This window comes from Urocitellus parryii, chromosome 1 (assembly GCF_045843805.1).
Source record: "Urocitellus parryii isolate mUroPar1 chromosome 1, mUroPar1.hap1, whole genome shotgun sequence".
Lineage (NCBI taxonomy): Eukaryota > Metazoa > Chordata > Mammalia > Rodentia > Sciuridae > Urocitellus > Urocitellus parryii.
The window spans coordinates 281,648,038-281,666,576 of record NC_135531.1 but is presented as its reverse complement, the minus strand read 5'-3'; the positions used below and the strand labels follow the sequence as shown (position 1 = coordinate 281,666,576).

The window sequence follows — 18,539 nt, the reverse complement described above, 5'->3', positions numbered from 1 at the left end:
CAAATGGCCAACAAATACAGGAAAAGAGGTTCACCATCCTTAGCAATCAGGGAAATGCAAAGCAAAACTACCCTGAGATTCCATCTCCCTCTAGTCAGAATGGCAGCCATCAAGAATACAGGTCACAGCAAATGTTGGCAAAGATGGGGGGAAAGAGTACACTCGTGCTTAACTAGCAATTCAGTAGTTTAGAAGTAATAACTAGTAATTTAGTAATTTAGAAGATGTGGGTAAAGGGTACACTCACACTTAACTGGCAGGGCTGCAAATCAGTACCAGCACTCTGGAGAGCAGTATGGAGATTTCTCAAAAGACAGGAAACAGAACCACCAAGGAACCACTGACCCGGTCCTGAAAACCAGGATTGGGTCTTCATTCCTCCAGTGTTGAAAATTAAACACCAGAGAAACACTGGAGCAAGAAAACAAGTTTTATTCAAGAGACAAGAGAGAGAGAGAGACTCCTCTGGAGAGGAGGGTCCAGGGCTGGTGCCAGGCAGTGGGGGTGTCTTGCCCCTTATAGATTTCAGGTTTCCTGTCTTCCCGAGCCTACGTGAGCAAAGGGCAGGGACAGCGCTGCCAGGGGCTGACCGCTCGTGTGGGGACGTGCGACCTTCCCTCCCCAGAGGTAGGCAGCCTGGTGCTGGGAAGTGCTACCTACCCACTTCCTTTTCCTTGATTATCACCAGCCTGCCCTTTGCCCATCCCACCACCATTCGGCCCAGCTATCCCACTCCTTGGTATTCATCCAAAAGAACTAAAATCGGCATACTTTAGGGATACAGAGATGGCAATGTTCACAGCAGCAAAATCCACAAGAGCCAAGGTTGGAACCTGCCATCAACAGAGAAGTGGAGAAAGGAAATGTGGGCTATTGACAGCGGAGCTCTACTCGGCCACAGGGAGGAGGAGAGCATGTCACCTGCAGTAAACGGGTGGCATGGAGACACCACGGCAGGCGAAATGAGCCAGACTCAGAACGACGAGGTGCAGTGGGAAAGCCAGAGAGGAACTAGGCATCTGAAGAGGAGGAGCCCAGGAAACAGAGGAGTGAGAACAGCGCAGGAAAGGAAGGGCACTGGGGGGAGATGGAAAAGGGCGGGAACTGCAGGTGATGGTGACCTCATCGCGTGGTGTGGTGCACGGACATTTCACAGTGAGCTCCACTGTACATGTGACCACAGAGCACCAATCCAAACACAGTGGACAAAGGAAGACCAAGAGAGAGGACGGGCCGAGGGGGGAGGAGGAGGAAAGCGGAAGAACTGGGGCCTGAGATGGAGTGGATCATGGCGCATGCATTTGTAAATAGTCAAAATGAACTCACTATTACGGGTAACTATAACATGCGAATAAAGACATTTAAAAAAAAAAAAACACTGTAAGAGGGGCTAGCGCTGTGGCTCGGTGGCAGAGCACTTGCCTGGCATGTGTGAGGCACTGGGTTCAATTCTCAGCACCATATAAAAATAAATAAAAATAAGATAAAGGTCCATCGACAACTAAAAAAATATTTAAAAAATAAAAACACTGTCAAGGAAAAGTCAAGCCACAGGCTGGAAGAAAATTTATCTCCTAAAGAACTTGTATCCAAAATACATAAATTTAGAACTTTCAGAACCCAATAAGAAACAAACACCCTAATTAATACCCGGCTAAAAACTTGGACACTTTACCAAGGAAGACGTAAGATGGCAAATAAGCACATGAAAAGACTTCAACTTCATAAGCCCTTAAGGAAATGCAATATAATCACGAAAAACTCCGACGACGGCCACACCCAGCCACACGACAGAGAGGACCTGGAACCCCGCAGCCAGGGGAGTCTAAGATGCGCAGCGCCTGGGAACAGCTGGGCCGCTTCTTAAAAAGAAACTTCACGCACCCTACGACTCCGCAGTCTCGCCCCGAGGCTCCAAAACTACAGGAGGAAGGCACTGACCCAGAGGCAGTCCACAGCAGCTCTGTCCCTCCCATAGGAGCAGCCCCTGTCACTGCCCGCACACAGACCCACTCACCGGACACCCTATGGGGGCGCCCTCACTGCTCAGCGGGAACAGGGAACGACCGTGGGTCCAGGCTGCGATGTGGGCACACGGGAAAGTGACTGCAGAGCAAAAGAAGCCAGGCTCGCCCCCACAGAGCACACGTCCCTGACCTTGTTCACACAGTCCAAGGACACGCAGACGTCAGCACAGCAACAAAAAGCCAGGGACTGGGGGGCAGGGGACAAGGAGGCAGGTGGGAGGCGGTCCGTTCTCCACCACCTCCTCTGGAAAGAGACCTGCCGCCCCTGGGAGGGAAACCTTTACTGTGGTCCTTGGAGGAGCTCAGTGGCCACATCTGGCAGCTCTACATGTGGGCTCACCTCTAAAGCCAGGGTCAGCAAACGACTGCCCACAGGCCGCCCTGTCCCTCTGGGCAGTCCTGCAGAACCCAGCCCCTACATTCACCTCCACACAGCTGTCTTTGCCCCCCTGGGCTGGAGTGGCTGCCACCACAAGGCTCCATCACCTGATGTGATGACCATCTGGCCCTTCAAGAGTCTGCTGACTCCTGCTCAAAGAAACGTGCTCTGCGAGCCAGACACGGGCACACTGTTGACAGCAGCAGCGGCTGGGGACACCCATGCGTGCATTGATGAAGATGAGTAAACCAATCAGGGATCCAGCCCTCAACTACAGTGATACACTGACCCACAGGTGTGGAAACAGGGAGAGCTTCAGAAACACGTCACCCGAAGAAAGCCACCTGCACCATGTGACATCACAACGTGACAGCACCAAGTGAGGCAGCCCCAGGGGAAAGCAGAGGGCAGCGAGGCGGCTAGGGGCTGCCCTCCAGAAAATGGGGCAAAAAGCACTTCAACTTCTCCCTTATTTAAAACAAAACTGACCAAAATGTTTTAAGAACAAATTAAACTTAAATCTGATGTTTATCAATATCCTAGAAAACCAGAGAGAGGTTTTCTGCGGGCTCCTCCCCACCCAGCTGCACATCACCCCACCTTCAAACAGCTGACTGAGCTTTCTCAAACCAAGAGATATTCATGAAACAAAGACAACTTCCCCTTTTATCTTCTGAAGTTAAGTGATTTACCAATGTGAAATTTACCCTTCAAAGGAGGACTGAAACAAAGTCCCAGTATGCTTTGTACAAAAAATGGAGCTAGCCAGGCGCGGTGGCACACGCCTGTAATCCCAGCAGCTCAGGAGGCAGAGGCAGGAGGATTGAGATTTCAAAGCCAGCCTCAGCAACAGCGAGGCGCTAAGCAACTCAGTGAGACCCTGTCTCTAAATAAAATGCAAAACAGGGGGCTGGGGATGGGGCTCAGCAGCAGCGCACTGGCCTGGCACATGTGAGGCACCACATTTATACGTGAGTCTCAGCACCACATATAAATAAATAAATAAAGATCTATCAACAACTAAAAAAAAAAATACACAACAGGACTGGGATGAGGCTCACTGGCTGAGCGCCCCTGAGTTCAATCTCCAGTTAACCCGCCCAAAAAACCACAGCTCTAAAATCTAAACCAGTGGGCACCTGAAAGGCACCTACATGAAGAGACCGGAGGGATGACCCTGGGTTTCATCGCTAGGGACATCTGGACGCCCTGGAGCAGAGGCACAGGGCTGTGGCGGAAGAGAGCCGTGGCAACAGAGGACTGGGCGAGGCCTCGCCCCACATGCTGCTGCAGAGGGCGCCTCCAACGCCAGCTCACGGGCTGTTTCAGGCCATAACTTCACAACTGGACATTTTAAGCAGGATTTTCTGAAACGAATGACCACTAATTTGGGAGGAAAAACAATGTGTGTGCACACAGCCCTGTGTATGAAACTTTTGGAGTCACTGGCTGATTGACTATCCAAAAAACTTCTGTTTACACACATGCAAAAATCATTCTGTTTATAGTGACTGAAAGAGAAACCCAGACGTGACACTACGCCACCTGAGCAGCATATGCTCACCCTGATGGTCACATGCCTAAGGATAAACAGCAGTGGTGCACAGGAGGCACAGGTCCCCACAAAACCATATCGCACTTCTGTAAGGACGACCTAGGAGCCAAGGCTGAACAGAGCACACACTCGCTGCCCGGCGGGCACCCCGGCTCATCCTGCCATCAGCTGGGGCAGGCAGCCAGCCTCCCCACTCCACCAGGAGGGCCTGGAGAAGGGTGGGCAAGGCTGGAACAGAACCAGCCCTGGGCCCTGGCTCCAAGGCAGCGGGATGCCAGGCCAGGAAAGCACCCTACTCAGAGAGAACCCAGACTTGCACCCTCCCAACCGGGGATGAGCGGACAGACACATGTGGATGTATGGGCAGGCGTCACTGGTCATCACAACACTGGAAGTGCCTTTGTTTAAAAGTAAACGTGTGAGACAGACTGCTAAGGTGCCAACGGCTACAGAAATCGTTCCATTACCTTCTCTCCAGGTTTGGGTGATTGCTGCAACTTCTCATAATCTTTCTTAGTCTCCAAAATTTTTTTCACAAGTCCACCTGTTGAAAATCAGTGATTTTAGGTTAAAGATATTCTCTGTTCCAAGAAGCTATTTCCAAATGAGTGGGAGGGTAGGAAAAATACTAAATTCTATACTAAAAAGTTTCAAATAATCTATTTGATGAAGCTAGTCTATGAGAGAATGGTACAGCAGCTGGTATTGGAAATCAACTATAAAACTTTAAAGTCTAAGAAATCAGCTCCTAGAAAGGGGAAAAGTTTTGGAAATTAAATAGATTTTCTTTCTACTTCCAGAGTCAAGAAGTATTAGATTAACACCACAAAACATGACCATCTATTACAAACATAGCAATTCCAAATTATTTCTTAAGTACTGATACTGATATATATATATATATATATATGGGCAAGAATACTACATTTCTTTTAGAATTACATACAGATGGGATATATATCATACAAAAAATCATTTTCTTGAAAATATTATTCTACTTGACACACATCATTATGGCACTGACTGAATACATCACACACACCTACATGGTGAAGACCACAAAGCTCCAAAGGGGGTTGAGGACTATTTCCTTATATTGCAATAGAAGGGATGCCAGCACAGACTCAGTTTAAACTATAGAAGCATGGAGGTGGAGACAGGTACTAATACACACACACACACACACACACACACACACACACACTTCTCCTTTTTTGAAAATGGAAGGATCCAGCTGGGTGTGGTGGCTCATTCCTGTAATCCCAGTGGCTTGGGAGGAGGAGACAGGAGGATCATGAGTTCAAAGCCAGCCTCAGCAGCGAGGCCCTAAGCAACTCAGGAAGACCCTGCCTTTAAATAAAATACAAAAAAGGGCCGGGGATGTGGTTCAGTGGTTAAGGGCCCCTGGGTTCAATCTCCAGGACCAAAACAAAAAAAGAAAAGGAAAGACGATGGAAGAATCCAGATTACAGGCCACGTGGCTGGGCGCTACAGTGTGTTTTAAAGCAAGACATGCAAAACAACAAACATCCCCCTGCCAGGGGCGGACCAAGCAGCTGGGATCTGCCTGCAGTCCCAGAGCCGGGGGAGGGTACACTGCCAAGGTCGGGGCCCAGGCCATGCCTGACCACTGGTGACCTCAACACTCAAGCCCACAAGCAGGTTAGCACCCCGGCAGGCCTTCAGTCTTTTTCTCTTCTCGGTTTCCCTGTATTGTCTTCCATGTCAGTTTACATGGTTTCCTGCTGTGCTTGTTATTTCATATTTTAAAATAATTTTAATATTTTTTACTAATTTTTTCCTCTTTCCTTCTCTCCTTTATATTCCACCCCTTTTATTGTTTGCTTTCTCTTCTGTTCCTATTCATTCCCCAACATTTTTTTTCATTTTTTCCTCTCTTGTCTTTTTCCTTCTATTTTTTTAATGTAGTTTACTGTTGATTTACTTCCCTATAATCTGACTTTTCAGCATATCATCACCCCCTTTCTTCTCCTCAGTTAATGGAGAGGCAGAGATCATATGCCCCACTGTATACTATCTCCAAGAAACACACCTCACAAGCGGAGGCAGCAACAGACTCTTAGGTGAAAGGGTGGAAGATGATCCTCCATGTCCATGGAGACCGACGGTGAGGTGGAGCCACGCTCATGTCCCAGTCAAAGCAGATCCCAAGCCCAAATCAGAAAGAACAAAGAAGGTCTTCACTACTCATAAAGGGAATAATCCAACCAGAAGATATAATAATTGTAAATACTTATGTTCTGGATGCTGGGTTCCAACATTTCATAAAACAAAAATTACTAGGTATAAAAGGACTAACCCCGATCCAGTATTAGTGGGAATTTCAATATGCCTCTCTAACTAATAGGTCATCCACACAGAAAAGCAACAAGAACACATCAGATTTAGACCTTATTTTACAGATAAGTTGAACTTAACAGACATCTACCGAACATGTTATCCCATGACAACTAAATGAACTTTATTTTCAACTGCTCGAAAATTGATCATATATTAGGCCCTAAAGCAAGTCTTAACTAATATAAAAAGGAAAGAAATTACATCTTGTATTTTTTCAAAAAATAATGGAACGAAATTAGAAATCAACAAAAAAACTACAAAGACTATACATACTTTGAACACTACAATCTTGAATGATGAGTGGGTCACTGAAGAAATTAAGGGGGAAATTTAAAAATACCTAGAATCAAACAAAGATGGAAACACATCAGAGCACCATCTCTGGATGCACAAAGCAGCACTAAGCGGGAAGTTTATAGCTACGAGTACTTCCATTTAAAAACAGGAATCTCAAACAACCTACTGATACATCCATGTCTTAGAAAAACACAAACAAACTGATCCTAGTTGTCCAGAAAGAAATAAGGGTTAGAGTATTATCAACTAAAAGAATACCAAGAATCAATGAACTGGCATAAATTGAAAAAATAAACAAGGTTAATAAACCTCTAGCCAAATTAACCAAGTCAGAGAAAACCCAGATTAATCACATTAGATGAAAATGGAAGAATTACAACACACACAACTGAAATTCAGAGAATCATTAGGAGATAGATATTTTGAAAAAATACATGCCAATAAATTGAAAAGGCTAGAAGAAATGGACAAATTTCTAAACACATATGCCCATACCAACACTGAACCAAGAAGAGAGAGAAAACCTAACAGACCAACTATAACAACTGAGGTTGGAACAGTAATAAAAAGCCTCCCAACAAAGAAGAATTCAGGAACTGGCCGATTCACAGTTGAGATGCTGAGAGCCACAGCCAAGTAGGAATGACGCATGGCAATTTCTTTGTCAGCCTACCCAATGTTGCTTAGAGGGAGGACTCTCCACTGTGGACATGGGCTTGCCTTGGACCCAGGTCATTTGCAGTGACATTGCATGAATGTTTGAGAAAGGTGACCCTGCTCAAGGACCAGGGCGGATCCGGGTTTAGGGCGGTTCCAGGTTTAGGGTGTGGATCCTGCTGGGTTTAGGGCGATCCAGGTTTAAGGCTATCCTGCTGCCTCAGGCGCCCACTCCTTGAGTTCCCTGTTGAGTTCTCACAGGATTCAGAGGGTATTTGGGATGCAGAGCCCGGTAGAGGTGTGGATTTTCCCAGAACGTGCATATAGAGTGCCAGTGGATTTTCCCCAGAACGTGCATGTAGAGTGCCGGTGAGAGTTCAGGAATAAAGAGTTGCTGTTTGAATCTACAAGGCTGTGAGTGGCTCGTGATTTTGTGCCCAGCCAGACTGGTGCATTGAATTTTATCAGAGCATTAAAGAAGAATTAATGCCAATACTCCTCAGATTATTCCATGAAGTTGAAACTCATTCTAACTTCCAAACTCATTCTACAAGGCTGTACCACCTTGATAGCAAAAACAGATAAATATACTTCAAGAAAAGAAAACTATAGACCAATATCATTGATGGAACATAGACACAAAAATCCTCAATAAAATATTAGCAGCAAATCAAATTCAACTACACACTAAAAAAGATTATTTACCTTGATCCAGTTGGTTTCATTCCAGTGATACAAGGGTGGTAACACACGGAAACCAATAAATGAATTAAACGAGATAAGTAGAAGCAAGGACAAAAATCATCTCAAAAGATGCAGAAAAGGCCTTAGGCAAAATCCAACACCTTTCATGATAAAAACCCTGAAGAAATTAGGGATAGGAGGCACTCACCTCAGTATCAAAAGATACCTGTCTACCTATCTCAGGTCCAAAGATAACATCATACTGAATGGGTAAAAATGGAAAAATGTTTCCACTAAGACGAGGAACAAGACACGATGTTCATTCTCAGCACTCCCATCAATACAATACTTGAAATTTTAGCCAGAGAAATTGAGCAAGAGAAAGAAATACAGATAGGAAAGGAAAAAGTCAAACTTTCCCTATTTGCAAATTATATGATCCTACACTTTGAAGACCGTAAAAGTCCTTCCAGAAAACTTTTCGAGCTGATAAATTTAATAAAGTAACAGGATACAAAATCAACATACAAAAATCAATATTCTATACACAAATAATGAATTCACTGAGAGAGAAGTCAGGAAATAATCCCATTCACAATGCATTCACAAAATGAAATACTTGAAAATAAACCTAACCAAGGAGGTGAAAGCTCTCTACAATGAAAATCATAGAACCCTAAAAAAGAAACTGAAGAAGCCTCTCAGAGATGAAAAGACCTCCCATGTTCATGGATAGGCAGAATTAACATTGCTAAAACAGCCATATTTCCAAAAGTGATCTACAGAGTCAATGCAATCCCATCAAAACACCAATGATGTACTACTCACTAGAACTAGAAAAAGCAATCCTAAAATTCACAGGGAAGATCAAAGACCAGAAGAGACACAGCAAAAAGAGCAAAGCTGGCGGCATCCCAATACCCAATTTTAGTAATACCTAAAACAGCACAGAACTGGCATAAAACCAGACACGCAGACTCGTGGAACAGGACAGAAGACAGTCCTCTCACTCTGCATAAAGGTGCCAAAACATTTCAGTGAAATGCTCAGCCTCTTCAACACATGGTGCTGGGAAGACTGCATGGCCACCTTTCACCCTTACAAAAGTGAACACAAGGTGGATCAAAGACCTAACTGTAAGATCAGAAATATTGCAAATATTAAGAGAAAAAAATAGAGCAAACATTTCAACACAGAAGCATAGGCAAAGACTTCCTGAAGAAGACCTCCAAGTTCAGGAAACACAGAGAATTGATAAATGGATGGCATCAAATTAAAAAGCTTCAATATGGAGGTTCCTTGAAAAGCTACAGATGGGTCATATGATCCAGCTGTACCACTCCTTGGTAAATGTCCGACAGAATTCAAGTCAGCTTATCTTAGAGATACATGCATACCTGTGTTCACTGCAGCATGGTTCACAATAGCCACATTATGGAATCAGCCTAGTTGCTGTCAACAGATAAATGAACAGAGAAAATGTGCAGGTATGTGTACATATTACATACACACACAGTGGAATTTTATTCAGCCATAAAGAAGAATGAAATTATGTCATTTGCAGGAATATAGACGAAACTAGAAAACATAATTTTGAACAAAACAAATCAGACTCATAGAAAAAAGTATTAGATCTTTTCTTTCAAATGTAGAAGAAGTAAAAAACAAGAAAACAGGGGGATTTCCTGAAATTAGAAGGAAGACCAGTAGGAGAGAGAAGGCGACCAGAAAGAGGGAGGGAGGTGGGTCGGGAGGTACTAGGGAGGGAAACCGATCAACTGCATTTTCATCAATGCACAGTAAAATGTGCCGTTCTGTATGATTAATATACACCCAAAAATAATACTAATAATGGAAGATGATGATATTAAGGGAACTAAGTGGGTAGTACACAGGAATTTTCTGTAATATCTTTGCAACTTTTTTGTTGATCTAAAATGATTCCAAATAAAAGGTTAAATAAGAAAAAGAGTAACTGGGGCTGGGGATCAGAGGCAGAGCACTTGCCTAGCACATGTGAGGCACTGGGTTTGATCCTTAGCACCGCATAAAAATAAAGACATTATGTCCATGACTACAAAAAAATTTTAAATAAAAATAAAAACCCTGTTCCCTACAGGGTGAGGGAGAATACTGGGTAAAAGAGACAGGGGTCCAAGCCCCACACCTTTAAATAAATATACCTGGTTTGGGACACTTGGCCTTAAAGCTATGTGAAAATTCTATGTGAAGAGAAAAACAAAATTATAAATATTAATGCAAAACAATGAAAGAAAAATAAGAATGTCAAATTAGTAAGTATATGCTCATTATTTCCTAACTTTAAAACAGTTATGAATCTGTTCTCATACTTCCCTAATGGGATATACCTTAAGAACTTGCTGTGCGTGCACACTGTGGGAGCACGCACGGCTGGTGCTGCTGGCAGCCGTGATCTAGGGCAGCAAATGGAAGAGGTGCCTGAGCAAAATCAAAGCTCACAGGCAGAACCTTCAGTCCTAAAGCTCAACTGGAAGCATCAGCAGGAACTCAGGATGTATTTTCTCATGCAGAACTGTAAGTCCCTCCTTTGTGCAAGGAAAACACGCAGAACCCAGGACTATGCCAGAAGCAACAAGCAGCCAGCCAGGCTCTTAGAGAAGGAGCAGCTGCAGGGGGAAACACAGGTGGCCTGAACACCTCGTCGCAGCCAAAGAAGCGTGAAGTCCCTGGGCTGTGCTGAAAGGCCTCCAGAAGGCAGCTCCTCCAGGCTGGCCCGCCTCTTCTGTGGGGGCTGCAACTCTGGGTAAGCAAAGCCAGGGATGGGGAAGGAGGCTGAAGTGCCATCGTCACTGCCCTGCAACCCTAATGAGAAGCAGCTGTGGCTGCATGACCAGCAGAGCACCAGCCAGACACGGCTGAGATCTAAGACCACCCACGACACTCTGACCAAACAGCCTGAATCCACTGGGTCCTCTAGGACAGGTGTCAGGGCACGAAGAGGAAGAACGTGGCAAAACACACCACAGTGGCCCAGCCAACCATGCCGAATGGTGTCACACTCTAGAGGACAACCAGGCCAGCTGCACCACCACACGCGTGTCCGGGGAGGGCTGCAGGCTTGGAGCAGGCGACTGCAGTGCAGGGTGTGATGTGCACCCTGACTCCAACCAACCAACCAGAAAGCTATGCACCAAGCTGGATACTTGGCAACATCAAGGGATCCCTGTTAAGTTCTTCTATATAAGATAATGGGAATTTGTTCATTTGTTTTTTTAAAGAGTCTTCAACTTCTCAAGACACATACACAACATAGGTACAGAGGAAACACCTTCTCTGGATCTCAAAACAGCCAGGAGCAGGTCACGGCAGGCTGAGCCGGCGGCAGCTGAGAGGGTAGGCACAGGGCCTACGCTATGACTACTCCTCCCACTTGTCTAAGGGTCTGACATGAGGAGGAGCGTGCTTGGGAGGAGAACAAGACTGCTTCAGAGCCGCAGGCGTGGAGGGACCTTCGGCTCCAACCCCACAGGTAAGAGAACTGACAAGAAAAGGTCACTGGCACAGAAGCCGCAGCTCCTCCAGCTCCACCTCCTGGGGTGGACCGTCAGCCAGCTGTGCCCTAATGTAGCTGAGCAGAACCACAGCCAGCGGCCCCCCACAACGGCCACTCACGGCTGACCCTTCCAATGCACACACAGAGGGGGTGCTCACATGTGCACACCAACACACCAACGGAGGGGTGCATACATGCACGCACAAACATGCGAACACATGCGTGTGGACATGCCAACATACAAGAAGGAACAGACACAAACACACCAACAAACAGGAAACACACATACACAGGAACACACCAACAAAGACGGGGGTGCATGCATGTACAATGGAACACACCAAGGTGGGGTACACGTGCATACAGGCAAATACACCAACACACAGAGGGGAAGCATATGTGTACATGGGAATACAACAGCCCACAGGGGCACAAGAACATACATACAAACACACCAACACCCAGGGAGCATGTTAATATGAACATGCCAACACAGAGAGAGGAGAACACACACACACCAATATGCCAAAAGAGGGGGCACACAACGTGCAAGAAAACACAAAAAGGGGGCATGCCCACACACACGCCAAAACAAACAGCACATGCATACATGAGAACACACAAAACACAGGAATGCACACACATACACATCAACATATCAACACGTGTCAGACATGTGCATGCGAGCACACCAAAAGAAGGGAACATGCACACAAACATGTCAAAACACAGGGGGCACACAGTACATGTGAACACGCCAACACACAGGTTGCATACACAGTTACTCTAACACAGGCAGGGAGTACCATCCTATACACAAAATCACCAACACACATGGGACACAGGCACATACACTCAAGCATTCCTATACACAGAGCTGCACACATGAAACATGTAAATACACCAACATGCAAGGGGTGCATGAACGTACATAACAAACCAACAGGGTGGACACGTACAGGTGGTAACATGCCAACACTCTGGGCACACACCTGTACACATGAACACATCACCACAGAGGAGGCCCACACATGAAAAACCATCACACACAGAGGGTGCACATACGCACACCCAAACATGCCAACGCACACAGGGTGGCCCACACACCTACCCGTGAAAATACCAACACATGAGGGCACACCCATGTAAACAGGAACATAAACACCCATGGGGCACATGCATACATGCAAAAATCACAAGAGGATGTCCAAACACACCAAAACACAGAAGGGTACATGCATGACACAGGTACAAGCCAATACATTCACAGGGGAGTGCCAACACATGGAACACATACATGTACACAAGAACAGGACTACACACTTACAGGCACACATGCCTGGGAACACTGTAACCACCTGAGGTACACGTTCAGGTCCATGCCAACACAAATGGGGCACACGCATGTACGTGCAAATGTGCCGACAGAACACCTACATGCAAACACACCAACACCGGGCCCCTGGCTCGCACACTCTGACGGGTCACACTGCGGGGGCACACTCGCGCCCAACATCAGGACTCACCGTGCTTCTCGCTGTCCTCCAGCTCCAGCGCTGGCACCTAAGCAAGAAAGGAACCAAGAAAAAAGAAGATGCAGGGAGCTGAATTCTCAGAAATGACACTTGTGAACTCAAAAAAGGAAGGATCAAATTAAAGAAAGTAGAAAAGTAACCAAAAAATTGGAAAATTCTGTTTACGTAAGTCTAAAAGCTGGAGCACTGACGTGATGTTTGTGTGTAGTTACTAGAAACACCACCCTTTGTGAACTGACCGTTTCAATTTCGGACATTTCGGAGATCTGAGGGGCAGCCTCCACCACAAACTGATCATCATCTTCATTGTCTGAATTCTGTGAATCTATAATCACATTTGAGACGGTTTTACCACTCCCTGTCCTAAATAAGAAGAAACAAGATTACATCAGCAATGGCCCATCAGTACCAGGTTTTCCCCAACCCTGTGCAAGAGGTTACCTAAGAGGAAGTTCACCACCACCCCCCAGCCCCAGGGCCTGGCCGAATGGGCACGCCTCCCACCACGCCCCCTCCCTGCTGCACAGAGCTCCAGGCCACAGTCAGCCTCCCTCTACCCGCAAAGACCCGTGGCTTCTGCCTCCCCCATGTGTGCCCTACCCAGCGCTTCAGCCTCTGCCCCCTACCTGGAAGGCCTGTTCTCCAGGCACAAACCTCAGGCAGGGGTGGCATGGGCAGCCCCAAGGCCACAGCTGCCCCAGACCTGCCCTCTGCACAAAGCAGCTGCTCGGCGCCCCTCCTGTGGCACCCAGGCCCTGCTTGCCCGTGTCCCCACCATGGCCTGTATCCCTGCCCAGCACCCACTACACCCTTCCTGTCCACCCAAGTCCTGCCCTTGTTACGAGTCGGCCAACACCCCAGAGCCTGGCCCACCACCCTGGCCTCCCAGGTGACCACCCGCTCTCACCCAGGTTCCCTCTGCGGAGGCCCTGGTCGCCTGCAGCTGGGCCATCAGCCCCTGACTTCAGCCCTCCCCAGGTGACTGCCCAGCATGCTCCAGAGCATCCAGTTGCCACCACTCCAGGGGATGTGCGTGCGCATTCTCGCACACACACCATCCTCCGCTGCTCTCGCAGAGAAGCGCCTGGAAACAGGTCTCCACGAGCTGCCTCCTCGCCCTGCCTGGGTTCCACCTGAAACCCACCCTGACAGAGCCCGCCTGCGGTCTCTGCAGGACTTACGACTTCTGGACAACTGTGTGGCCTTTGGCAATTAAGCCTTTAACCCCTTCCACCCTATTTCACCCTCACTGTTTTCACGCTCACGTCTTCCATCTAGAGACCACAGACTCGTAGCCCAACATGTCTCCTGAACCTCAAGAAGTGACCACACGCAGACACGTGTCTCTCCTCCTCATCACCTGCCACGCACACTGCTTTGCAGCCTGAGGCAAGGGCCCAGCCTCGCTTTTCTCTTCCACTGCTCACCTGCCCATCTCTTGCCCAGCCCCAACGCCCGTCCAACCCACAGCACACACACACAGTGGAGCGGATGGCCAACCTGGGCAACGGGCCACCCAGCCAACTCGCCTTACCTGTCCGTCACCAAGGTCTCCACGCTCTCTTGCCGTTTGACCCGGGGAGGCGCCGGTCTAGCACTGCCAGGTCGAGGTATTCTTCTAAACCCACCCAAACAATGGAAAATCAAAAGGACACAAAACGATGAACATTTCACACCGGACAAAAGAAAACTCACACTCAGGTCAAGGCTAACTCCCATTCCACCTCAACATGCTAGTCAGGAGAGTGACAACACCCATTCACGTCACCCAGCTACCGACAGTCGGTACTCAGCCACAGGCGGCAGTCTCCCCAAACCCACTCTGCACTACGTGCAGTTACACAGCTCAGGAACAGAAAAACCACAGAAGCGTGTTGGCTGCCTTCAATGCACACGATTCCACCTACTTCAGCTCAAGCCTGAGGAGCCGGCAGAGCGCCACAGCAGGCCCCTAGCGGGCACTCCTCTCTGGCAGCAGAAAGCACACACCTGACATTGGAGGACAGCTCGCTGGGGGCTTCTGGATTCTCGCACACCTCGGATTTATCTTGGCCAGTAGCTCCAGTGTCTCCTTCTAAACAGGTACAATCCAGCCAGCAATTCAGAGAAAGAAACACAAAGAACAAGTGATATTTAATTCAAGATTAATTAAAATATATTTAATTCGAATATAAATATTAACTCAAACATAAGTATTTGAAAAGGCAGCAAACAATTCCACGTATAAATGAACTATTTTCTCATCCATCATTTTAATGAAGATAAGACAGACATGATATCTAAATTTAGTGAAGATTTGGGGAAATGATGTACTGAAACTCTGGAACAAACTGGTTCAGCTACTCAAGAAATAAAACTCAAAATATAGGTACAATTTAACTTAAAGGAAATACAAACTAAGAAAAGCAATGGCCAGGCATAGATGTACATCTGTCCAGATGCACACCCCTGTCAACGGGATGGCTCGGTGACTAAGTCCATCATGTTACCATCACGTGCTAGGCCCTTTGGTGCGAAACCACATTATCATGTTAACGTATGATGAATAACAGCACTTCAATAGCCTAGTGATCATGTCTACACTTACACAGTCCCAGAGGAGATTACAAGCAATGGAATTACCAGTGCTTTTTATTTTCACACTCAGCTTTTTCTTCATTTTTAAATTTTCTACTTTTGGTTATGTACCACAGTATTTTTATAATCTGAATAAGTTTTCTTCACATTAGTTAAAAAAGATTTAATCAGCAAGTTACAAGCCAAACTACTAAGACAAATTTACTCCATTATTGAAAGAAATTTACACTTTAAAAAGTAGTAAAAACATCAAAATCTGAAAATTGGGAATGTACTATGTACTCTGAGGAAAGAAACGTCCTGAAATGTATTCTTTTCAGGTGACTCACACACATGGATTCCCACTGCCTATCACACCTTCAGCTGGTGCTACAGTTGGGACCTGGACGCTCCCCCAGGCCCACGTGTTGAGGACATGCACAGTTGGGCGTTGGTGAAAACTCCGAGGACCTCCCATCACTGGGGACATGTCCTTGAAGGGGACCCTGGTCCCCTCTTTTTGCTCCTGGGCCACGAGGTGAGCAGCTTTGACCCCCATGAGTTCCTGCTGTAACATGCTACCTTGCAACAGGCCCAAAGCAACAAGCCAATTCGTCTTGGACTGACATCTCCGACACCATGATCCAAAGTAAACCTTTTCTCTCCATAAGTTGATTATCATCTTAGGTATTCGTCAGCGTAACAGAAAGGTGACAAACAAAATTGATAACTAAGATATATTTCCTCAAAATAAATTACTTTTACTAGTGCAGTATGTAAAGCAGATTTGAAGTGTCTTTTACTTACACACAGACACAATACACCAAGTATACTTAAAGCCATTCTCACCTGCATCACTGATGGAGTCACCTAAAAAAAAGCACAAGAAAAAATAAATTTTCGTGTTAGTCAACCTCAATGCATCAAGTGGCCTGAACAGAATCCGAGGAAACACGTCCTGAGTTTGAACATCTATTGGGAAAGAGGCCATTTCCTCGCAGCCCTTCCTAGTGCCCCGGCTGCCGTCTCCTGCCATTTTTGACTGTGAATCATAAAATGCACTCCCATGAAAGCAGGAAGCAGGGATGTGAAGAGTGTATCACAGACAGAAACGAGGTAAAGCCCTACAGCCAGGAGGCCCTGGGAAGTGCCACCAGACAGCTCAGGCGGGTGCCAAGACGCTACACAGAACCAGGTGAGCTTGGCCATGCACCAGCTCCCTGAGGCCATCTCCCAGCCACACTCCTGCACTGTCCCAGGGTCCCTTCTCAAGTGCTACACCTAGGGACACATGTGGCCCAAGCAGTCACAGGCAAGCAGCAGTGCCACAGGGCAGGGCAGGAGTGGATTCAAAGCTGAGATGAATCATCTTTTCATGACACTTTTTAAATACACAAACACACGTATGGAAGAGCCGACACCAGGTGTATTTCCACGGTGGCCCGGACATCAGGTGAGGCAGAGTGACCAGCAATCATCAGCACCCAACCTCTAGCCAGGCCTAGTCCCACCCAGGCATGCAGAGATCAGACCCACTCGCAGAGTGAAAGTGCTCCCGGGACACCTCGGGTCCACCTCCCCCAGGACTTCCTGTGAACACTACAGCCTGAGAGCCCTCCAGGGGGTAGCTCTGGGCAGGGCAGCCAGCTCGGAGAGCAGCAGGCTTTCTATTCAGGGATCATCTATGGCAGCCCCGAGTCATGAATGCTGCCACTTGCCCTCACACAGGATGCCGCCTGTTACCAGCAGTGGCCTCTGTCACTCATGGGAAGAGCCCCAGGGCAAACCCTACCCAGCTGCACCCATGGGAGCAGGCATAGTGCCCGGCAGTGGCCAACCCTGGGGCAGTCTCCTCCCACCAGCAAGGTGCACGCTGGCCGTTCTTACCTTTCTGCTTTACTGCTGGGTCGGGCTCAACGCTCTCACGCCACAGAGTAGTGGAGTTATCATCTGAAACACTAGTTGAGTTAGTAATGGTTTCTTTGGTTCCTGACATAAAACAGTTTAAAATCGGTCACTCAGACTGTACCCTGAAGGGCTGGTGATCAGTGGCATCCCAAGCCCTCTGGGTTAGGGCTAACCAGAGCTCACACACCCACCTTTCCCCATGCTGCAAGTTGACCAAACTGACAAAAGCAGCTTTGAAAACACATCTAGAATGTTCCTCCTGCACTGTGGCTCTGGGATTGGGCACCAGACTGTGAGCAGGCCCCTCCCAGCCCACTGACCCAGGAGGGACTCTTGGGCCTCCCTGGGCAAAGCAGCCCGCATCCACCTCCACTTCTAGAATTCTAGAACCAGTCGGACCCACAGAACCACTTGGTTCTGCTGGCTCCTACCATAGTCAGGCCCAGGAGCCGGCTGTTCCAGGAAAGCAGGAGGAAAAGAAAGGTATCCTGACACATGTACTCTCCTAGACATACTGAGAATCACAAAACAGGGTCTCATCACTGTGCTCTGAAGTCTTGAAAATAGAAAAGAAATGGAATACCTGAGAAATAAAATAAAATATTTCCCTATTAAAAACAAAAAGAGCACAGGAGGTGCTGGAGGAAGAGGTTTTGAATTATGGCAGGACCCAGAGCTGAAAAACCGACCCATGGTCCAAGACACACCACTGTCTAAATAAAGATGAAACTGGAAAAACATCCCCCAAACCCAATCCTAGATGTCTTAAAACCATTTAAAGAAATAGCTTACATCAGAATCAACCCATCATTAACTAGCAAATAACTGCTTTATTTAGGTAATAGAATTACATTAAATTGATGGTATTTTCAAAATATTTTTTTTAGTTGTAGATAGACCCAATATCTTCACTTTTAAAAAAAAATTATTTGTATGTGGTATTAAGGATGGAACCCAGTGTCTCACTCAAGCTAGGCAAGTGCCGGACCACTGAGCCACCACCCCAGCCACATGACATACAGTTTTGTAAGGAAATCTCTGTAAA

The 18,539-nt window shown here is 46.9% G+C and overlaps 1 protein-coding gene across 2 annotated transcripts in view; it reads right to left on the bottom strand.

Moving 5' to 3' along the window:
* Traf3ip1 (TRAF3 interacting protein 1) overlaps positions 1 to 18,539 on the bottom strand; it is a 55,873-nt gene that overhangs the window by 19,668 nt on the left and 17,666 nt on the right. Inside the window, exons 8-14 of one of the 2 annotated variants that reach the window (XM_026396050.2) lie at positions 17,474 to 17,575; positions 16,436 to 16,456; positions 15,020 to 15,104; positions 14,565 to 14,648; positions 13,270 to 13,393; positions 13,022 to 13,058; positions 4,429 to 4,505 (exon numbers count right to left, since the gene is read on the bottom strand). In XM_026396050.2, the coding sequence (XP_026251835.2) occupies positions 4,429 to 4,505; positions 13,022 to 13,058; positions 13,270 to 13,393; positions 14,565 to 14,648; positions 15,020 to 15,104; positions 16,436 to 16,456; positions 17,474 to 17,575 (530 nt within the window). The remainder of the gene's footprint in view (positions 1 to 4,428; positions 4,506 to 13,021; positions 13,059 to 13,269; positions 13,394 to 14,564; positions 14,649 to 15,019; positions 15,105 to 16,435; positions 16,457 to 17,473; positions 17,576 to 18,539) is intronic. The other variant, XM_077799770.1, reaches the window with a different exon arrangement.